Here is a 23,945-nt window from a genome sequence, read left to right on the forward strand (position 1 = left end):
CCCTTAGGCTAGGGTTTACATATATGCAAATTGAATGCGTCTTTAACCGCATTCAATTTGCATAACATGTGAGTGTGACCGGCTTCGCAACCTGAATTTCACCTGAACCGGTGAACAGAACCGGACAGGGCAAACCGCATCGCAGATATGTGAACCCAGTCTTAGGTAGCTAGCAAAACCCAGAATTGTATCAGCAAGTCACCTATGTACTGGTAGAGTACCTCAAATGTTGAGGCAGTCCTCTGAAAAAAGAGATCACCAACCACAAACCTGCTTCCAGTCTAGGGTTGCCTCCTTTTCATCAAGCCAAACCCAAAACACTTTAGCGGTGGACAGTATTTTTATTGGGGGGGTTTGTTTTAGTATACACTATAGGATTGTAACAGAACTGGGAAACCTTTGGGCACTCCAAAGAAAATAGTAATGAGGCGCACATAGTGCCCACTCACCCTTCTGTCAAGACCTGTTCTGAGCCACATTCCTGTCTGAAAAATGTGTCCGTGTTTCAGGTGGACTGAAGCCCTGACACATAATTTAAAACCTGAACTGGCCAGGTGAATTCCAGACAGGTGGCAACCCTATTTCAAACCCTAAACACCAACTTTTTACACTGACACAAATAGACTGGGGCCATTAATATCTAGGCAGGCTGCCAAAGATACAGAAGCCCTGAAGAAAGCATCCTAAGACTTTAGAAAACGTCTTAGCATCTTTGATTGATTTTTAAGCTAATAAAAGAATAAAAATATTCTGATTCCAGGACTTTTATTTGTGGTGTTTATAAACCTTGACTTACCCACTATTTAGCCCATTATTAACTCTCAGTAACCCTAATTCATTTTCATTGACCCTTTCTTTCCTTTTTTTTCTTCTCTGTTTTTTTTTTAAACTGATTTTCTTTTTACTGTTCATTTATTTTTTACTTTTGTCCGTTTGGCTCATTCATTTTTGTAGTTTCTCCTCACATAATTAACTAAAATTATTATTTATTTATTTTCATTTTATTTTTTTGTAAATAATCTCATCATGTTATGTGCATACAACATTTTACATACAGTGGTACTGTGTTCTATCTGTCCGTAAATTGTTTGGTGGCTATAAGCATGATGTATCAACATTCAGAATGTTCCTTTTTTGCCTTCCATAAGCCAAGTTCATTGCTGGCTGGGAAGAGGTCGTTTCAATTTCATTTAAAAACACATTGACTATGATATACCAAATGTCCAGACATTTCTGATTTCCTTCAGTATGCTTTCAGGTGTCCAGACTTCAGCAATTAAAAATTTATATTTAGGCACCGTTCATTTCATTAGTTCAGTCACGTCAAAACTGATGACGTTTTTATCTGTTTTTCATCAGGTTTTCATCCGTGCTCATCAGTTTCACATCCTTCCTCATCAGTTTTACATCCATCCTCATCAGTTTTTCATCAGATTTTTTTGCATCCACTACCAATGCAAAAACGGGTGAAAAACTAACCATTTGTCAGTTTACATCCGTTTTCCGTCTTCCGTTTTTGGAAAAAAATAGAGCTTTGATCAGTTTAAAAAAATGGATGATGACAGATACGGATGTAAACTGATGTAAATGGATGATCATCCATTTACATCAGTTTTTCCATAGAGATGCATTGATGTCCAATTTTCATCCGTCAACGGATGGATGAAAAACAGACAACCGATCTGTATGTGTGAAAGGGGCCTTAGTCACATCTACAACTTCAGATGTATGTAAGTTGCCCAGAAATAATCCTCACCTTAACCTATCCTATAATTATGCTGCAAATTTATTTCATTAGTGATAGGCCTGTACTGTAGATAATGGTCACTCATTCATAAAGACTTTCCTGATTGGTTATTTAAAAGGTGGAGCGGTGATATCTGAATGATGCCTGCAGCTACAGGCATCATTCATATATCACTGTTTTCTGCCGGCGATTCTGTGCACGATAAGGTGGCAGGAGGGGACATCCCCCCTCCCGTTGTCATCCAGTGCTTCACCGGGCTCTCCCGTGCCATCGGGGGCACGGAGAACAAATCGGCCAGCGCCGGCTTACAACGATAGAGATGACTGGTGACCAGATGGTCACCAGTCATCTCTATGACCGTTGGAGGCGGGAGTAAACAAAGCCGCAATTGTGGCTGTCGACATGAGATTGGTGAATTTTTTTCAAAATCTCATGCTTTCAAGTCTGGAGGAGAGATGTGGGGTCTTATTGACCCCACATCTCTCCATAAAGAGGACCTGTCACAATGATTCCTATTCCTTGTAATAGGAATAAAAGTGATAAAAAAGAAAGAAAAAAAAGTGTAAAAAAAAAAAAGTAAAAAATAAATAATTTTTTAAAACGCCCCTGTCCCCGGTAGCTCACGCCCAGAATTTGAGGTTTCGCCGCATGCGTTAGAGCGTGTGCAACAATTGTAGCACTAGACCTCCTCTGTAACTTGAAAGTAACCCATTTGGAAGATCACAAAGCCCATTTGGAAGATCACAAAAATGTGATACTGGAGCTACAGGAGAGGGTAGATTCAGAGTGGGTTGAAATGAGGAATATCCGGTATAAGCTAGAAGATCAAGAGAATCGTAACAGACGTAATAACGTGAGGATACGCTGACTCCCGGAGTCAGTTGGGAACAGTAACTTAGAAACAACAATATGTGAACTGTTTAATAAAATACTGAAGAGGGAAGTAATAACCCCCATGTAATTTTTTTCACGATCTCATGCTTTCAAGTCTGGAGGAGAGATGTGGGGTCTTATTGACCCCACATCTCTCCATAAAGAGGACCTGTCACAATGATTCCTATTCCTTGTAATAGGAATAAAAGTGATAAAAAATTAGTAAAAAAAAAGTGTAAAAAAAAAAAAAAAGTAAAAAATAAATAAATATTAAAACGCCCCTGTCCCCGGTAGCTCGCGCCATACGCCATCTGGGGGTCATACAAGGCCCCCCAGAAAATTCCCCATCTGGTTCGACGCAGCATACCCAGGCGGCAGCTGGATGGGCCATAACATTGATTTTCAATGTAGGGTGGGAGGGGTAGGGGGAGGGGGGGTGTTCAAGGGGGTGGGGTTTTGTGGATTTGTTGTGTCATTTTGTTTCGTATTGGTTGTATGGGTGGATCCTGGAAAAATCCTAGTAATGACCTCGGAAACTAGGGCAATGAAGAGTCAGCAATTTAAACCGCATTTAATTAAGGAATGCTTCCTTTAAAGATAGTTACCTACAATGTTAGAGGTCTAAACAGCCCGTGGAAACGCCATCAAATATTGCGGGAATTTAAAAATCTGGCAGCAAATATAATTTTCTTGCAAGAGACTCATTTTAAGTACTCATCCAGGGTGGGCCTAAACTCTACAGATTTCCCGGTGTGGTTTCATGGATACTCCACCAATAAGAGATCAAAGGGAGTAGCGGTGGGCTTTGATAGGAACACACCATTCATCTTAAAAGGAATGAAATCAGATCCCGAAGGAAGATTCCTATTTGTAAAGGGATATTTGTTTAATAAAGAATATACACTAGTAAATATTTACTGTCCTAATGTCCACCCTAGTCTGTTTTTAAAAAATGTATTGAATAAATTGCAACATTTAGGAAGGAAATGTAATTATGGGAGGAGACTTGAATTTCGTCTTCGACCCAAGTTTAGACACACAGCCTGTCTCTCTCCGGTCGGAGGGAAAACACTTGAGGTCTGTTAAACAAAAATTACATCAGCAACATCTTGTGGAGGCATGGAGAGTCCTGCACCCAAGGGGGAGGAACTTTACATATTACTCCCAGGTACATTCCTCATATTCAAGGATTGATTACGTGTTTCTAGACCATCAGCTCTTGGAAGGTTTAACAAAGGCAGAAGTGAAATCGATCACCCTCTCGGATCATGCTCCGGTTGTGGTTAGCTTGGAACTTAAAGATATACCGGATAGGCAAAGATCCTGGAGGTTGGACGAATCACTTCTATATGATCAGGCCATAGTGGAAGATTTGGAGGGAGAATTGTCTCTCTTCTTCATAGAGAATAATGTAGAGAATATCGCACCAACTGTCCTATGGGAAGCCCAAAAGGTATTCATGAGGGGAGATTAATTGCAGAAGGGGCTAAGAGGAAAAAAATCTGGACAGCCCAAAAACAATCATTGTTACAGGAAATTCAGGAGTTGGAACAGATGCACAAAAGAGTAAACGATAATGAAGTAATGGTGGAGCTGACGAAAAAGCGGGAAGCTTTAAGAGATATGCTGGAGCAAGAAACTAAACAAGTTTTCATAAGAAGGGCTAGAAAGCAGTATAGATTTGGTAACAAATCAGGGAGACTGCTGGCAGAGCAAATAAAATCGAAAAGGAATCCAAATTATATAGCAAAAATAAAGAATAAAATAGGAGAGATGAAATATTCCACTAGGGATATTAATAAAATATTTACGGAGTACTATCAACTATTATACAGAGTAAATGACATACAGGACCCCAGAGATATACAAAATAGAAAGGATAAGATAAGAGGATATTTAGAGCAAATAAAACTACCTGAAATTCCAGAGGATGACTCAAGGGGACTAGATAAGGAAATCTCGAGAGAAGAAATAGAGCAGGCTATTAAAGATAGCAAGGCTGGGAAAAGCCCCGGCCCAGATGGTTATACTTCTATATACTTTAAAAAATGTATTGGGATTTTATCTCATTATTATTTATATATGAACTCAATAGGGGAAGGATTTAAGATACGAGGAGAAGCCTTAGGCGCTTATATATCACTCTTAGCAAAAGAGGGAAAAGACCCCACAATGTGCTCTAGCTTTAGGCCAGTGTCCTTAATCCATGAAGATATGAAAATTTATGCGAGGATACTAGCCGAGAGACTAAAGCACTATGTGCCAGAACTCATAGAAGAAGATCAAGCAGGCTTTGTTCCCGGAAGAGAAACTAGAGACAACATCTTAAAAACAGTCCTCCTGATACACGAAGCAAAAAAAAGTAAGAGACCAGCCCTGTTCCTGTCTATAGACGCAGAGAAGGCCTTCGCCAGGCTGGACTGGGATTTGATGTTGCAGACACTATATAAATTTGGAATAGGCCCCCGTATGATTAAATGGATAGAGGCTTTATACTCTATGCCTACGGCCCAAATTATGGTCAACGGGACCCTCTCAGAAAGTTTCAGGCTTTTTAACGGAACTTGTCAGGGTTGCCCACTTTCCCCTTTGCTCTTTGTGCTATCATTGGAACCTTTCTTAACATCTATAAGAGCAAACCAGGAAATTAAAGATATAGAAGCAGGGGGTGAAGAATATAAAATATCTGCTTTTGCGGATGACATTATGGTTTATATAACAAACCCTATGCAAACCCTCCCAAAAATCATGGAAGAATTGGGAAAATATGGTCAGGTTTCAAATCTAAAGGTAAATATGGAAAAAACAGAAATACTGAATATTTCGGTCCCAAAAAGTGAGAGTAGAGACCTCTGAAAATGATATCATTTTGGATGGAAACAAAAAGGTTTAAAATATCTTGGAGTATTTTTGTCAAGATCAACTGTTGACTTATACCTAGATAACTATATGCCATTGCTGAATAAAATTAAAAATGAATTGAAAAGATATCCCGCCTATAGACTATTATGGTTCGGCAGGATAAGTGTGGTCAAAATGATGATCCTCGCAAAGGCTCTGTACATATTTCAAAGCTTGCCGATAAATATTCCTAGAGCATTTTTTAAAACTCTGAGATCGATAATACAGAAATTTGTGTGGAATAATAAAAGTAATCACATTGCCTTTCGGACATTAACTAGATCAAAAGAGAAGGGGGGAGTATTCCTCCCGGACCTGGAAAAATATCACGAGGCAGCAATCGTACGGAGGGTCATGGATTGGACCTGCGTCCCCCAGCAGAAAAAATGGGTAGAACTGGAGGTAAAAATAAGCAACTCAGAGTTAGGGCAGACTATTTGGATTCCAAAACAGTTTAGAGGCCCCTTGGAAGAAGTGGCCCCGATTACGCTAGAAGCTTTAAGAACGTGGGACAAGCTACTTAAAAATATACAAGGACAATATAATAGCCCCCTAATGCCCTTAACAGGAAATAATATTTTTCCACCGGGGAAAGATAATAAATTATATTTAAAATGGACCACATCTCCCTACCTGAGATTAAGGGACGTTATGAGGGGGAATGACCTATGTTCATTGAGCGAATTGAGGGAAAGATATGGGTCCACCCCTTGGGAAACCTGGAAATATAAACAGCTGCAACATTTTGTAGACACCCTCCCAAAACCTCTTTGAGGGATTGGTAGGTTGAATGTATGGGAAAAACTAGTTGATCAAATGGGGATAGATAAGCATGGAATTTCTACTATCTACAGGCTGCTGATGACACATCTAGAGCGAGGTGCCGTGTGCCCAACGGAGAGATGGAAATTAGAACTAAACCAGTCACTGCCAGACAACATGAGAAGTAGAATCTTGGACTATGTCCACTCTACTTCTGTAGATACACAGATAAAAGAAATGGATTTCAAATTACTAGTTAAATGGTATTATGTCCCAGCAAAACTAAATAAGATAAATTCCCAGGAAACACCTCTATGCTGGAGGGAGTGTGGGGAGGTGGGAACGCATGCCCACATTTGGTGGCAGTGCCCAAAGATTCAGTTATATTGGATCCAAATATTAAAACTAGTCAAAGAGATCAGCGGAATTGAAATTAGCCTGGACCCATGGCAATGTTTGTTCCACGCTACGACTATCCCCAGGAAAAAATATAAAATGACAATTATCCCAATACTATTAAATGCAGCAAAGACATTGATTCCGAAAAAATGGAAAGACAAGCTAGCCCCTCCGATACAAGAATGGTTAAGGGAAGTAGAAAGGATAAGAAGCATGGAGGAGGTAATGATCCAACATAAGGAACCAAATAGTGGGTATATTGGAACTTGGGGGGGGCTGGGCGAAGTTTAGACAGTCTACGGGTTACATAGACTACATGTGTAGTGAAGAAAGAACTTAGGTAACATTGGTCCTGGCCTGAGGTAGGATTAGGGATTCTCCCCTCCCCCCCCCCCCCCCCCCCTGGGAGGAAGTCTTGGTGTGTTTTTTTTTTCCCCTTCTCTCTCTTTCCCTCTCTCCCTGGCTTGAGGGAGAGGGGGAAAGGAGGGAAAATTTGTAAAGTCACATAAATTAGGGGGTGAGAAGCACAAGTTGTACTTTACCAATATAGCTTCCTCTTTTGAGAGAGGCATATAGGTAATGGGGTATGAGAGCTCACTTTTGTCCCCTCATAACGATAGAATGTGGAGGGTATAGGCACTATAAATAGAATTTGGGCACCAAGCACTTAAACCCCCCCCCTTTTTTTTCCCCTTCTCTGGTCTTCTCCCTGGGGTGGGAGAGACGGGGAGGAAAGGGTAAAGGTGGAGGAGACAGTAAAAGATCAGGAGGCAGAATTGACCCATATTGTTGTGTTATGTGTAATTGTTTATTGTTGTGATTTATGTGTATGTAATGTTGAATCTATTTTAATTGTGGAATCCTTTTGTAAGCTTATCGATAATGTACCGTAATGTAAATTAAATCTGTGTTTTAAAAAACTCAATAAAAACAAATTTAAATGTAACTCGAAAATAGTAATAGATTTTTAAGTACCGAAGTTTGGCTCCATTCCATGAGTGTGCGCAATTTTAAAGCGTGACATATTAGGTATCTATTTACTTGGCGTAACATCATCTTTCACATTATATAAAAAAATTGGGGTAACTTTACTGTTTTGTTATTTTTTAATTTATGAAATATTTTTTTCCCCAAAAAATGTGTTTAAAAAATTATTGCGCAAATACCGTGTGAGATAAAAAGTTGCAATGACCGCCATTTTATTCCCTAGGGTTCTGATAAATTTAGCAAAAAAATTATGATTTTTACATGAAGGAGAGAAGTGCCAGAATAGGCCCGGTGGAGAAGTGGTTAAGAAGAGTAGTGATCAGCACATTTTGATCAGGGTGAAATGATGAAAGGTCTTTAAACAATTGCCCCAGCACTAATTTAGAATCAGTCTTTTTTTAAATATGTCAGCTAGTAAAGTTGTGGCTTTTCTTTTTAAACATTTGCCAACGCCCCAGTAATGGGGACACATTGGCTTTAGAATAAAACAGTTTTGATTAGAAATTTTGTGGCATGAGACATTTATCCACCCCTTTAACCTTAGGTGGGAACAACTGTACTCTGTGAGGGGAGGAAATATCTGGAGGTGATCAGGCAAGAGTTCATGACAAAAACTGGGAAAATGACAAAAAAAAAAGAGAACATGCCCTGCCTAATGGGGAAGAAGGGGTAAGGTACAAAAATATCTCAAAGGAGTGTAGCCCAGTCTGCATGTGGGGTGGGGCAGTGTAGTGCGGCGGCAGTAAACACTCAGAGCACCCAGATGTAGGCAACAGAATTAGTGTTAATGTTAAAGCTCACGATTCACAACAAGCCTTTCAGGAAGGCACCCGACCCAGAACACTCACAGGATGTAATAGTGATGGGTGGCAGAGCAGGTCTCAGATGTGCCAACAGCCTCTTTCTCAAGGAGCCCAATACAGCCTGGCCAGTCCATATCCTATTGGGGAGTCTTCCAGGAAAGATGGCATGTCCATATCCTTTAAAAAACAAGAAAAAACTCACACTTTGCCAGATGACAATCACCTAAAAAAGAGCTGCTGCAAACACCCCAATGTGTTCCCACACTTCTAATAAAACAACAGAAAATGATTCCGCACTACTCCCTAAGTAATAAAAAGTGATAATAAGCACACTACAGAAGTGGTGCCCCCTCCAAGTGAAAAAAACAAAACCAATTACAATGCTCACAGGTAAATGTATAAAGTATAAACTAAATAAAATAACAAATTGACCAACAATCAATCTTCTGTGCAAAAACCATACAAATATATAACAAAGAGGTGTGAAAAAAATGTAAAACAATCCAAAATGAGAATAAGGAAAGAAAGGATAAATGATATACCCGTGTATATATAAAAATAAACTGACAATATACCCTCTCCAGGGGTGCCAATACCTAATAGCAAAATTTTTAAACGCAATGCACAGTGATGTAATGAAATAAGTAAAAACAATGCACAGTGATGTAATAAAATAGGAGGAGGAAAAATACAGTGAATATCTGTGTAACAAATTAAAACAATGGAAAAAAATTAAAATAAAATAATAACAGTAAATAAAAATTAGGTACAAGCAATGCACAGTGATGTGATGAAATTTACACGAGGAAAAATAAACACAATAGGTATCTGTGTTCAAAAATAGCAAAATTAATAATAGTGCTTCAAAATATCAGTAAACATAAATAGGCATAAATAATAAATAATAAATGTCCATGAAAAACCTTAAAATGTGCAAGTAGAAAAATGGTGCTTCTTCATAACACACATCCGTGCTTCATTTAAACAAACTGTGACTGTGATCCTCCACCAGCCCCCATGCACGTTCACCTCTAGCAAAGACCCCAAGGATCAGTTGACACTTCACAGTCAAACTCCAATGCTGCCCAGCAGTTAGGCGGGCATTGTGATTTATGATGAATCTACATGGGGGGGACACCGTTTTTCTATGTATTTATTTTTAAAGAACTTGTCAAAAACTGTGTGTTTGTTTTTTTTTTCTTTTTGATGAATGAGTAGGGGTACAATGCCCCATACTCATTCACATGGGAGGGGGCCGGGATCTGGGAGCCTCCTTGTTAAAGGGGGCATTCAGATTACAATAAGCCCCCCGCCCGCAGATTCCCACAACCATTGCCCAGGGTTGTTGGGAAGAGGCCCATGTCCCCATCAAAATGAGGACAGACTGCCCCGAATCACCCCCCTATGTTGAGGGCACATAGCCTGGTAAGGTTCAAGAGGGGGGGGGCTCGCTCACCCCCCATTTCTGGCTTGGCAGACTGTATGCTCAGATAAGGGTCTGGTATGGATTTGGGGGAGGACACCACACCATTTCTTTTTTTAGTTATGGCGTGGGGGTTCCCCTCAAAATCCATACAAGATCTAAGGGCCTGGTATGAATTTTTTTGGCATGGGGTTCCAAAGGGTCTGGTATGGATTGGGGATGGACCCCCACACCGTTTTTTGTTTTAAAAAATGTATTGCCGGGAAGCCCACTAATAGCCGATTACTCATCTGTTAAGGACAAGGTGGCAGGCTTCCCGGCCCGCTCCTTAACAACCTATTCACTGACACTGTGTGGGTGATGTTCGGGGCCGAACTCATGCTCAGCCCAAACCGCTCGCCCATCCCTACTGGTTAGGTAGTGAACACTGAACACCTATGAACTCAGTTATTAGAATACTACCAGTTACATCGCGCACCGTCTCCTCCATAATAGTCATTGGCTGGGCCGGCCATCAGCTAGTGGAGGGGGGCGGGCCGTGTGCAGAGTACGGCTTGAGCCATACGTGCAGGCGCAGGCAGGGAGTTGACCTCACGTTAGATGACGTCAACTCCTTTCCGCGCGCCTGTGAGGAGCGATCAGTGCGGCGTGGTGGATGTGAGCGGGTGACTGGCCCTCCTAGGACGGTGCAGCAAAGTGAAAAATCAGTCATCGGACTTTGCTTTGGATCTGAAGTACAGATTCTGTACTAATGGTGAGTGATGTTTTGTTGCTATGGCTGCTCACAGACTCATATGTATATTCTATACTTCTCCTATCTATTTTCTGTGGTGTCTGTCCCTTGTCATGCTTTGTGCCCATTTTATCTTCTCTTTTTTTAGTTTCTGACATCATCAGCTGGTTTATGTAATTTTAGCAGCAAAATCAAATGTTAGGTTTCGTCTAAGAGAGGGTTTGTAAAATATATATATTTTCATGTTCAGTATTGGGGGGGGGGGGAGCACCGGCGCCTAATAGAGTACCGGCACCTCTTTTGGCCCACTTAAAGCACTGAATACTACCCACAACTGTCTTACAAATCCAATTGCAAAAAAGTTGAGACGCTGTGTAACATCTACATAAAAACAGAATGCAATGATTCGAAAATCACATAAACCCATATTTTATTCACAATAGAAAATATTTGTAAAGTGTGCTAAGGTTTGTACACAAGGTACTTGCATCCCAAAATACTGTATAGGGAAAAATAGCACTACGGATGTTTATGGTGCCACCAGAGACATAACAACACTTTTTACAGATTAAAAACAGGATATTTTATTACAAAAAATATAAAATATTATAAACAATTGGTCATGCCTGAAGAGATCACATTGATATATCTCTCAATATTGATAAATGGTGCTATGAAGTGCTACAGATTAGTTGGTGTAATCTTGGACACATTTAGCCAGTTCTTCTCAACATGTTTTGCGGAATTATAGCTTCTTCAGGAGTATTTGAGAGAATGGATTATCTGTAGAAAACAATAAAAAATACAACATAACATACAAAAAAATATAGTATATCATGAAAAATTTACTTTGAGCATTGCATAAATATGCCCCATAGCTGGAGAGGAGATTCAGCTTACTCAACACACCCAAATGGACCAGCATACAGGACAGCACCAAAAATCTCCCCGGCGAGTGTGGGAGCAAATTACAAAGAAGAATGGTCTCTGTAATGGTAGAAAACAAAATAAAATGCTATGGCATACCATTTTCATATACACTGCATACAAATGCACATGATACAGGTTCCCATTCCCCACAATGTATACACACCACAACAAGCCAACATTTCTCAAACCATCAATATCAGGCGGTGGACAGAGGTAAATAGGGGGACAGTATATTGGGTCTCACATCTCTAGGGTGTATAGCCATCAAAATTCATCTCTACAACATATATAAACATCAATATAGGGAGGTCTATCACATAGTTTAGATAGACTTAGGACCACCCTTGAACACCCCAAGTGCATCTATGTTTCTCACATTCATAATGTAACTAATGATTAGAGTTGAGCGGACACCTGGATGTTCGGGTTCGACGGGTTCGGCCGAACTTCTGGAAAAAGTCAGGGTTCGGGACACGAACTTGACCCCGAACCCCATTGAAGTCAATGGGGACCCGAACTTTTCAGTACTAAAATGTCTCTAAAAAAGTAATGGCAAGGGCTAGAGGGCTGCAAATGGCAGAAAATGTTGGTAAGAACATGGCAAGTACTCTGCAAACAAATGTGGATAGGGAAATAACTTAAAATAACATAAAATACATACAAAAAAAAAGAATAATCTTAACCTATATATTTTTTTGCCCTAAATGGGTGTTTTTTTAATAGCAAAATAGAAGAACAGTAGCTAATGGGGCAGATCCACAGAGCGAGTACGCCGGCGTACGGTGTACTTTCAAATTTCCCGCGTCGTATCGTTGTTTTGAATCCTCAAAACAAGATACGACGGCATCTGGGTTAGATCCGACAGGTGTACGTCTTCGTACGGCTTCGGATCTAAGATGCAATTCTTTGGCGTCCGCTGGGTGGCGTTCACGTCGTTTTCCGTAATTTTTTTTAATGTAAATTAGCTATTTCCGATGATCCACGAACGTACGAGCGTCCGTCGCATTTTTTTACGGCGTCTCTAGTTGGCTTTTTCCGACGTATAGTTAAAGCTGGTATTTCGTTGCGTATAGTTAGACCTGCCATGTTAAGTTTGACCATCGTGGTTCCCGCGTTTATTTTTTTTTATTTATTTTTTTGCGTAAGTCGTCTGTGAATCGGGATGGACGTAATTCACGTCTATGTTAAAAAAAATTATGTCTTTGCGACGTCATTTAGCGCAATGCACGGCGGGAAATTTAGGGAGGGCGCATGCGCAGTTCATTCGGCACGGGGACGCGCTTCATTTAAATGAAACATGCCCCCCTACTCGCCGATTTGAATTAGGCGCCCTTACGCCGCGAAAGATAGACTACGCCGCCGTAACTTATGGCGCGAATTCTTTGTGAATTCAAAGTTTAAACAAGTAAGTTACAGCGGCGTAGCGTATCTCCCATACGCTGCGCCGGTGCAGATCTCTGTGGATCTGCCCCAAAGTGTTTATCTCACACGTACAGATATGGAGGAAACACTGCAAACACTGGAGGAAACACTGCAAAATATATTTTTTTGCCCTAAATGGGTGTTTTTTGAATAGCAAAATAGAAGAACAGTAGCTAAAGTGTTTATCTCACAAGTACAGATATGGAGGAAACACTGCAAACACTGGAGGAAACACTGCAAAATATATTTTTTTGCCCTAAATGGGTGTTTTTTGAATAGCAGAATAGAAGAACAGTAGCTAAAGTGTTTATCTCACACGTACAGATATGGAGGAAACACTGCAAACACTGGAGGAAACACTGCAAAATATATTTTTTTGCCCTAAATGGGTGTTTTTTGAATAGCAAAATAGAAGAACAGTAGCTAAAGTGTTTATCTCACAAGTACAGATATGGAGGAAACACTGCAAACACTGGAGGAAACACTGCAAAATATATTTTTTTGCCCTAAATGGGTGTTTTTTGAATAGCAGAATAGAAGAACAGTAGCTAAAGTGTTTATCTCACACGTACAGATATGGAGGAAACACTGCAAACACTAAAGGAAACACTGCAAAATATATTTTTTTGTCCTAAATGGGTGTTTTTTGAATAGCAAAATAGAAGAACAGTAGCTAAAGTGTTTATCTCACACATACAGATATGGAGGAAACACTGCAAACACTGGAGGAAACACTGCAAATTTTTTTCCCCCCTAAATGGATGTTTTTTGAATAGCACAATAGAAGAAAAGTATCTAAAGGGTGTATCTCACAGTAACATATGCAGTGCTGGTGTAATTTGATTTCTGAAGCAGGACTGACTCCTACCTATTTCTCTCCCTAAAAGCAAAACCATGCAGGAACCTTTCCCTAAAGTATCTAATGCAGAGTGACTTGCACATGTAGATCGCTGAGTAATTTGATTTCTGAAGCAGGACAGTCTGACTCCTATCTAATTCTCTCCCTCAGAGCAGCAGCAGCGCCAGCCTTTCCCTACCCTATCTAAAGCAGAGTGACGTGCTGTGCTGTGTGCCTCTAGCTTATATAGAGGCGGGTCACATGCTGCACTGGCCAATCACAGCCATGCCATTAGTAGGCATGGCTTTGATGGCTTCTAGGTCACACGACGAGTTAAACAAATGTTGATTGGCTGCCCTGCAGCGCGCCATTACATTGCCGAACACCGAACCCGAACTTACAGTAAATTGTTCGGGTTCGGGTACCAAAAATCCAAAAGTCCGGTACAAAACCAAACTTTACAGTTCGGGTTCGCTCAACCCTATTCCTTACGTTGGTGGTCAGTGAGAAGAATGTCCCTTGCATTGGTGGTCAGTGAGAAGAATGTTCCTTACATTGGTGGTCAGTGAGAAGAATGTTCCTTACATTGGTGGGCAGTGGGAAGAATGTTCCTTACATTGGTGATCAGTGAGAAGAATGTTCCTTACATTGGTGGTCAGTGAGAAGAATGTTCCTTACATTGGTGGTCAGTGAGAAGAATGTTCCTTACATTGGTGGGCAGTGGGAAGAATGTTCCTTACATTGGTGATCAGTGAGAAGAATTGGCCAAATCCTCAAAAGAGATAAGACGGAGTAACTGCTGTTACTCCGTCGTATCCCTGGTCCTAACTATGGAACTGATCCACAGAATCAGTTTTCCATAGTTAGGGAGAAGATCCGGCATGTGTAATTGAATTACACTGTCGGATCTTAAGGATGCAATTCTAGGCCGGCCGCTAGGTGGCGAGGCCATTGCGGCCGGTCTAGAATATGCAAATGAACACTTACGGCGATCCACGAATGTTCCGACGGGCCCGTTGCGCTAATTCTACGTCGTTTACGTCGAGTTACGCCGCGTAAAACTAGGGCTCAGCCCTAGCTCTCTTAAGCCATGTTAAGTATGGCCATCGTTCCCGCATCGAAATTGAAATTCTTCGTCGTTTGCGTATGACGTTCGTGAATGGCGCTGGACGCCATTTACGTTAACGTCTAAGCAAATGACGTCGGAGCAACGTCAGTTAGCGCAATGCACGTCGGGTAAGTTACCCGACGGAGCATGCGCAGTACGTCCGGCGCGGGAGCGCGCCTAATTTAAATGGGAATCGCCCATTTGTATTAGGAACGCCTTGCGCCGGACGGAGTTAAGTTACAGCGCCGCAAATTTCCAGGTAAGTGTTTTGTGGATCGGTACCTAACTTGGGAGATTTGCGGCAGTGTAACTTAACTCTGAAAAGTTAAGTTGCGCTCGGCGGCTGTGGATCAGGCCCAATGTTCCTTACATTGGTGATCAGTGGTAAGAATGTTCCTTACGTTGGTGATCAGTGAGAAGAATGTTCCTTACATTGGTGATAAGTGAGAAGAATGTTCCTTACATTGGTGATCAGTGGGAAGAATGTTTTAATTCCTATAATAAACATTTAAAGTGAAAAATGTGGTAATACTGCGCTGTCAAGTAAATAAACAGAAAACCAATATGCATGCAGCTTTAAATGTGAGACACACACAAATAAGACCAATGTAAAGTAAAAACAAGCCGCGCAAATAACGTGATGATTCAAAACTCAAATCAACTAGCATACATAATTATGACATTGTGCTATTGTTAAATTGAAATCACTTTAACAGATGGGTTGCCCCATTCGTGATACATTTCAATGAGTCCCAGTGAAAAAAATAAAAAAGATTGAAAAAACAGAAAAAATCAATGTCTTATTTTCAAGAAAAGAACGCATCAGATGGTAGTTTGGTGACTGGAACTATACTGCTCTCCTTCAAATGAATGGTGACATCAAACCAAAGGGAACCATAGAACAGTGAAGAGATAGAAAGGAAATCCTCCACCTTCCAAACAAACTGCCTCTTACTGAAAGGGAAGATCCCAACCAGAGATCTTCTGTTGGCGTGTGGCTTTCTACCCAGCCTAGGGGTCTATGTAGCAGGATATCCGGTATCCGATAACTCTCCCACCGCTCACAGATGATCAATAATGATTATAGCCAAGGCGAGGAAGGAAAAAAGGCTGACATAGCGTAATCCAGTAAAACCATTTAATATAAAAAATATTTAAAATCACACTTACAATAAGTAGATAAAAATTTGCATGTAAAAATATGTAGCCGCCTGGCTAACACAGCCGTTCACTCCGGGACACTGTATGTAGTGATGACGTCAGCACGCCGCTACCCTACGCCGTTTCGTCACAATTGACTTAGTCCTGGGGCACGAGCGGCATGCTGACTCACCGCTATTTATATCTATTATACACAGATGGTACCACCCCCATCTGAACTCCCAGCATCCCTGAAGCTATGGTGGCCATCTTGGATGAGGGATAAGTTTTATGCTGATAGAAGGTAAAAGAGTTTACCAAATACATCCTCCCATGCTATTCATATGACTAAGGTATCAGTATTACCTGAATGAAGAGGAAAGAAAATTAAAAGGAAATAACTTTTTTACTCACATTTAACTGTAAAAGTTTTCTATCTGCTTCAATGGAGATTAGGAAGCATGCTCATCAGGAGACATCAGATCACATGCCAGGGCCTCCCTGTTGTCATTTTTGTCAATCCTATGTCGCTCAATGTTATGCCAGGGTGGATGTCTTGGTCTAAACATTATTTTGAACATTGTGTAGAGAAATTCTTTGAACGCATGGAATGTGGGCAGTGCAATATGTAGGTGGGACTTTGTGTGAATGTGGCTTTAATGTGGGCGGAGACACAGGGGGCCCCATGAGCTGTCAGTCCGCCCCTGGCTGTAAGGGATGGTGGAAGCCCATTGAAATGGACACAGCAGGTGTGCAGAGCCAGGAGCTCAGCATAGAGATAGAAGAAACTGGTTTAAATCTCCGGTGCCTACCAATAACATAAATATAAGTTTTTAATGAACTGACCTATAAAAAAATATGCCCACTTCTTGAATGGCCTATATTGATATTTAGATGTAACACAGTTGTGTTGTGTTGTGTTGTGGCTTTACTTTGTTGGCTGATCACAATGCAGTCACCTGAGTCTCTGCTACCAAAGCATGATGACTTAAGTCACAATGTACTAATATTGGGTGACATTCTAATGAAGTCATATTAATATTTAAAAAGATGAATTTATCCCACACATTAGAAGATAAGATACACAGTGGAAGATTTCTTTGGAGGAGATAACAATATCACAGGATGGAGCCCGGCTCTCATAAACTCTACCATGTACACGGCTTCCACTCCCGGAATTTCCTAGACACGTACTATTCCAGTAAACCAGAAATGCCCTTTGCTCATGAGGCTTTAAGGTATCCTATGGAGAAATTTTACAACACATTTTCCTCAGGTAGGTAAAGCTCTTTTTGATAATAAATTCATTGTGCATGAAGTATTTATTAGGAGAAATTAAGCATAACTATTGATTTGCAGAATGGTCTTGTACAAGTGAAGATTTGACTGAAACAGAGAGTGAAAGAATCATATATTTAGATAAACCAGGTAGAGACAAAGTAGAATTTCTCCTGATCTATTCTTTAGGAAAATCAAAAAGCCCTCTAGTGGCACAATGTCACTGCTGCCAGGGCTTCAATCTTCACAAAGTCTTCTTTCTGGGTTCACGGACTCTGTCCGCTTGAATGGCTGAGCTGCGATGATGCGCACAGGAGTCACGGTCTCAGCACAGAGCTCTGAATGGACAGCACTGTCCTTTCAGAGTGCAATGTGCATGCACCAGTGTCATCACTGGCTACCAGGCCCGGACTGGGACAAAAAATAGGTCCGGGCATTTTAGACTGGATCCCTGGGGGGAGGAGGTGGGGATGGGGGGGCGAGCATTTGCGTGGGTGATTGTGATGGGATATTTATCATGAGAGACAGCCTCAGACCAGAAAAGAGATATGCCCAGACCATCAAAGAGACAGCCTCAGTCCAGCAAAGAGACAGTCCCAATCCACCCCACTTAACCACTGATACAGAGCGGGACTTTGGCTGTAGTACACACTGGATCAGTTCAGTGCACTAACCTTCCTCCCTGTGCAGCTGTCACATTGTGCCAGTGAGAGGCTGCCATTGTCCCGAGTGCAGGTATATCTCCAGCGGCTGGCCCAGGAGGTGTCTGTCCCCTGCAGGTACTTCTCTCCCACCTTCTTCTGCACATCCTAATTTGTTGGCTCCGGCCCTGCTTTAGGCACGGCCGCATAGCGGGAGGTAAGCGGCCTGTGTTAGCCCTGTCCAAATCGCGGTCACCGCTTATCTCCTGCTGTGTGGTCATCAACAGGCTGCTCTTCTTAGGACATGCAGCCCGGAAGCCCTGGCCCACTAGGCAAATGCCAGTCTAGGTGTGAAAGGGGTCCTTCTACCTTTGTTCAGCATCACTCACATTGATGCTTTTTACAGGTGTTTTTGCGCAAAAAATAACGCCTGTAAAGCGCCTGTAAACTGCCTCTTCTGCACCCCCAGTGTTAAAGCGCCGAGTGCTTTCACTCTGGGGCAGTGCGCTTGCAGGACAGAAAAAAATATCCTGCAAGCAGCATCTTTGGGTTGGTGGGGCAGCGGTGTACACACCGCTCCCCCACTGCCCCTGCCTATTGAAATGAATGGGCACCACTTTCAAATCGCTTTGAAAGCAGTGCTAAGCAGGCGCTTTTAACCCATTCTGGGGGGTTAAAAGCACCCCTTTAGCTGCACCAAAGCACCTCTATAACAGCAGTAAAGCTTGGCTAAAACTAGTAGCGATTTATCACTAATGCCCCCACCGTCTCAGTGTGAAAGGGGTCTCTAAGAGAGACTGACCAAAGCAAGCTTTCATCATGAATAGTTTCAAACATTGGCAGGAAGTATACAAAAAGATAATAAATAAATAAACATGGGCAGGCAGTATACAACATAAATAAACATTGGCAGGCAGGATACAAAAAAACGCATTGGCAGGCTGGCATAGTGTTACTTACCTTTCTGGCAGTCCAGACTCTTATATGACATCAGGCAGAAGGGGTCTGCTCCAGCTCCTCCCCCTTACGGTCACATTTCCTCCATCCAGAGCTCAATAGGAGGCTGGCCGAAAGGCTGCGGAGCCGGCCGCGGTGAGCAGCGCCGGCACAAGGAGCAGCTCAGCTGCCTTGAGAGTGGGTGCCCGGGACCCTGCCAGAGAGACATACGGCCCTCTCTGTTGGAGCTGGTTGCAGAGAGGCTGGAAATATCAGTTTTTATTAAACTGACCTATAAAAAATATGCCCTCTTCTTGAATGGCCTATATTCATATTTAGATGTAACACAGTTGAGCTTTAACTGTCCTGAATTCAAATGCATTGCATATTTGTTTTCGGGGCTGTTCGTAGTTGGGCGCTCACCTACATATTTGGTGGACTTGTCCAATAGTTCAGACCTTCTGGGAGAAAATGTTTGAATTGGCTTCCAGAATGTTTTCATTAAAGCTACATCTTAACCTAACTACTGCATTACTCAACTTGAAACCGGAGTGCATAACGCACACCCAATTCAAACTTTTCGTTTAGCTCCTTACAGCTGCAAAGTCAACGATAGCAAAAGCATGGAAATCTCCTTCATTTGTGGTAGTTGAGATGGAAAGTATGATGCACAATTCCATGATTCATGCTAAAATGATGGCTATAGAAAGGGATCAGATCCCCAAATTCTAAAATGATGGCACCCATGGGTGAAATACCACTTACCATCAACCTTTGACGAAAATGTTTTCCTGCCATGGTAGATGATTTTTGAATAACCATATTATATCTCGTGATGGCTTTTGGGTCAACCCGGTGGACTCCCTCCCCTTTCTTCTCTTTTCTGCTCTCTCTTTTTCTTTACTATAATACATTTTCACCCCCCAATCCTTCTTATTATTTTGAAGCTCTTGATCCTTCAGACTATAACTTTCTTTCTCAACTTACCTATACTAATTTCAGTTGTTCTAGTTAGACCTTTTTATAACAGAGAGGGGGTTATTTCTGAAAGGCAAATCCACTTTGCACTACAAGTGCAAACTACAAGTACAACGTGCACTTGAAATTGCACTGAAAGTGCACTTGGAAGTACAGTTGCTGTAGATCCGAGGGGGACATGGAAGGAAAATAAAAAGCAGCATTTTAGCTTGCACATGATTGGATAATAAAATTAGCAGAGCTTCCCCTCATTTCAGATCTACCCCTCAGATTTACAGCGACTGCACTTCCAAGTGTGCTTTGCACTTGTAGTGCAAAGTGCATTTGCCTTTCGAAAATAACCCCCATTGTGTTCTCATATGACTCTTTACACTTCAGGTTATCTTTTGCATGCTTTGAAGTCTATCAACACGAATTGTAACGAGCTTCATTCCTTTTGTCATATTTTATTTAATGAATATATCTGTTATGCCTTTTTATGAACTTAATAAAACCACTTTAAAGGAAACAAATGCATTGTATAGAGACAATTCCACAGCTCTCCTTAAGCCTAGGTTCACACTGCTGCGAATTCAAAATCGCAGTAAAATGCGCGATTTTACCGCGATTTTGCCGCGATTTCGGCCGCAATTTAATGTAAATCGCGGCCCGAAATCGCAAAAAGTAGTACAGGAACTACTTTTTGAAATCGCAGATGCGGCGTCGCACTGATTAGGACAGTGCCATTGCCGACAATTGCCGCCGATTTGAGATGCGATTTGACATGTCAAATCGCATCTCAAATCGTTCCAAATCGTACCCAGTGTGAACCAGGGCTGAAGGTTATTTTGAATCTTTTACTGCAGGTGACTTTAAGGGAGACGTGTTGATTGACATCAGTGCTGGTCCCATCATACAACATCTCTATGCAGCGCAGGAATATTTCAGAGATATCATCCTTCTCAAGCCTACTGAGCACTGTATTGTAGAAGTGAAAAAATGGACAGACAGCCGAACTGGAGCATTTGATTGGTCACACACCGCTACACTTGCTACAGAATTGGCAGGAAAGAGGTGAAGTATCTGCCAGTTTTTTCTCCTAGTGAGGCTGAATACCTGGTGTGATGAACTAGAAGCGTTGGGAGGAGGATCAGACCTAATTTTTAAAACATTTGTAATTACATTTTTGTATTTAATTATTAATAATATTAATAATTATTTAATTATTGTATTTTTAATTAGCCTTTTCAACTTGTGAGAAGATTTGCAAATCAGGTGATAATATTACGAGGGATAAAACGCCTTTCACGCCTAGGATAAAACAAATCTAAATGCCCAAGCCTTCTTTTGCAATTTTGACATGTGTTAGTAAAACTGTACATATCATCAATACTTTGTGCATACCTTGTTTTTTTTTTTGACAAATTGGGCTTTCATTTGCTGGTAAATGTTAATGGATATCTCCTGATATTTTTTATTATTATTATTATTATCAAAGGAAAACTAGCCAAAAATAGTAAAAAAAAAACCACATATTTTTAAATGTAACTTTATATTTCTCGTTACTACCATAACTTACCACCAAAGAACTACCCAAAATAAATTCTCCTGCTCCTGACGATCACAGCGATACATCATATGTATATTTTATGTTTGTGCCCGTAGGACAGCCCAAAAACAATAGTACTTTTTTTTTCTATCTCTGCAAGGACAGAGAACAATACAATATATCTCTCTTGTCCATTCACAGAGACAAAAAAACATGGGGACAGCTTCACAGTGACGAAACACTGATAGATAGCCATTTTAGAGGCTATCACAGCGATCAGGTGACCCAGAATTGGTCGTTCCGAGTCCCAATCATTAGAACAGGGCCCGGGGCTCTCAGGGAGACCCAGATCTCTGTGCTGGGAGCGCGCCATGCAACGCGCTTCCAGTACGAAGGGAGATACGCAAATATGCGGCCCCACGGGAAAAAGCCCAGTCCAGTGGGGTTACATATTTGCGTACGGTTGGTGTGAAGGTGTTAATAATGCATTAATACTCCACTAACATCAAATGTAATACTGCTAGAAGAATCTTTTTTTTGGGTGTGCAGCATATGATCCCCAGCAAAAAACAGTGAAGGGAATTGGTGGTTAGTAGCTAGCTGTAAGTGTTTTATCTCTATGGTAAATGGTTGGAGTCGACACTCCTCTTCCAGTGATATCGGAAAGTCTCTTCTACAGCTCAGAAATGTTAACGGTATTCACTAGTTCAGACCTAATATACTCAATGCCTCTCAGAATATCACTTAAATGCTTTATGTGACATGGGATGTGCTTCTTCCTTTCAGTGACCAATGTGAGGAGAAGGAAGTCGGACTCAGGGCGGCAATTACACATGTTGTAAAATTCGATCTCAACAAGGAAAATCTCACAGACCCAATTGGGCTACCACAAGCCGACTGCCTTCTGTTCTTTTGTATTCTGGAAGCCATCAGCAAAGACCTTGAAGAATTTGTGAGAAACTTCAGGAAATTCTCAAAGCTTCTAAAACCTGGCGGGCGCATTATGTATTATGGCGCTTTAAATAGTACATTCTATATGGTTGGGGGAGAGAAGTTCCATTTTGTAAAGTATAATGAAAGTGACTTGAGAAGTATACTCAGTAATGAGGGGTTTGTTATCACCCATTTGGAGGTTTCCCAAAGAAAGGCTGTGACTGATCTGTCTGATTTTGATTCAGTTGTGTTCTGTACAGCTTATAAAGAACAGAAGATTTAGGCCTCATTCATACCATTTGTTAGATGGTTAGATTTTAGATTTCTTTGTTATACCTTATTGATATATATTGTTTTGTATAAGTGTTTGATGGTATTTAATTGCACTATGTTTGTTTATTCACTTAAACACACCTAGTCCAGATATATATTTATGTGGATTATGTTTGTACTTTGGCACCTTGGATTTTGGTTTATTTATATTTTGTTTTTCTTTTTAAAAAAATGTTTTCCTTTTTTCCCTTTTGGTATGCACCAGCAGTCTGTGACCTGATATTGGCTTCTGGTGTGTCCAGTGATTGCGGGCCACCTCCAGCCAATCATTCCATCAGGTCACATGTCAGCTTTTGATCTCTATATATACTAAACAATCTTAATGCATGTTAGCCATGAATAAGCACTAAGTCAGTGCGAAACGTCGGTTACCCTCCTGTTTCTGTTGCTGTGATCCGGTATGTTTTTGCTGTTCGTTTAAATAAAGACAACCTGTTTGGTTTGGAGTGCGGCCATCCATCCTTCATTTTATGCTAATGCCATTTGTTAGATAGTGCACATGAATTTCATGAAAGAACAGTGGGGGTTATTTACGAAAGGTAAATCCACTTTGCACCATAAGTGCAAACTACAAGTGCAAAGTGCACTGGAAATTGCATTAAAAGTGCACTTGGAAGTGCAGTCACTGTAGATCTGAGGGGGGGACATGCAAAGAAAAAAAAACAGCACATTTTAGCCTGCACATGATTGTATGATAAAATCAGCAGAGCTTCCCCTCATTTCAGATCTACCCCTCAGATTTACAGCGATTGCAATTCCAAGTGCACTTTCAAGTGCACTTTGCACTTGTAGTTTGCACTTGTAGTGAAAAGTGGATTTGCCTTTCGTAAATAACCCCCCATATATAGCAAACCCCCCCATGTATACCAAAAACTGACAAAAGATGCAGAAAGCAGGATTTGTGGAAAACAAAATGCACTGCCCTCTTCCACAACACATTGATGTGAACAGCTTCATAGATTATGATGGCAACTAGTTTTTATGAGCTTTTATTATGCTGTGATCCTGGGTTGTAGTGCATATAAAAAACAATGGTAGTAATGGGCCCTTAGTCTGGGTTCACATATATGCAAATTGGATTAGTTTTAAACCGCATTCAATTTGTATAACATGTGAGTGTGACCAGGGCCGGCCTTTGGGGTGTGCGAGCTGTGCGGCCGCACAGGGTGCCATGGGCAACAGTGGCACCGTGCGGCCATCCAGAGGCGTACAAAGGGGGGGTGGCGAGGGGGGTGGGCCGCCCCTGGTACCA

At 41.2% G+C, this 23,945-nt stretch overlaps 2 protein-coding genes across 2 annotated transcripts in view; both read left to right on the forward strand.

The window, feature by feature from the left end:
• The window catches only part of LOC120915537 (nicotinamide N-methyltransferase-like), a 20,717-nt gene extending 19,969 nt beyond the window's left edge, over nt 1-748 (forward strand). The window contains exon 4 of the mRNA XM_040326114.1: nt 1-748. This exon is cut by the window's left edge and continues 844 nt beyond it. The gene's annotated coding sequence lies outside the window, so the exon portion shown is untranslated.
• Nucleotides 749-17,121: 16,373 nt separating this feature from the next.
• On the forward strand, nt 17,122-22,647 carry LOC120915536 (nicotinamide N-methyltransferase-like). The gene is made up of 3 exons (XM_040326113.1): nt 17,122-17,342; nt 20,745-20,952; nt 22,214-22,647. The coding sequence occupies exons 1-3, from the start codon at nt 17,192-17,194 to the stop codon at nt 22,641-22,643; spliced, it is 789 nt and encodes a 262-aa protein (XP_040182047.1). The 5' UTR covers nt 17,122-17,191; the 3' UTR covers nt 22,644-22,647.
• The last annotated feature ends 1,298 nt before the right edge of the window (nt 22,648-23,945 follow it).

Source organism: Rana temporaria, chromosome 10 (assembly GCF_905171775.1).
Source record: "Rana temporaria chromosome 10, aRanTem1.1, whole genome shotgun sequence".
Classification (NCBI taxonomy): domain Eukaryota; kingdom Metazoa; phylum Chordata; class Amphibia; order Anura; family Ranidae; genus Rana; species Rana temporaria.

Coding starts and splice junctions, on each gene's coding strand:
- LOC120915536 (XM_040326113.1), top strand. CDS start 17,192: ATGGAGCCCGGCTCTCATAAACTCTACCATGTACACGGCTTCCACTCC. Junction 17,343..20,744: donor TTACAACACATTTTCCTCAG/GTAGGTAAAGCT, acceptor CTTTTACTGCAG/GTGACTTTAAGGGAGACGTG. Junction 20,953..22,213: donor ACAGAATTGGCAGGAAAGAG/GTGAAGTATCTG, acceptor TCTTCCTTTCAG/TGACCAATGTGAGGAGAAGG.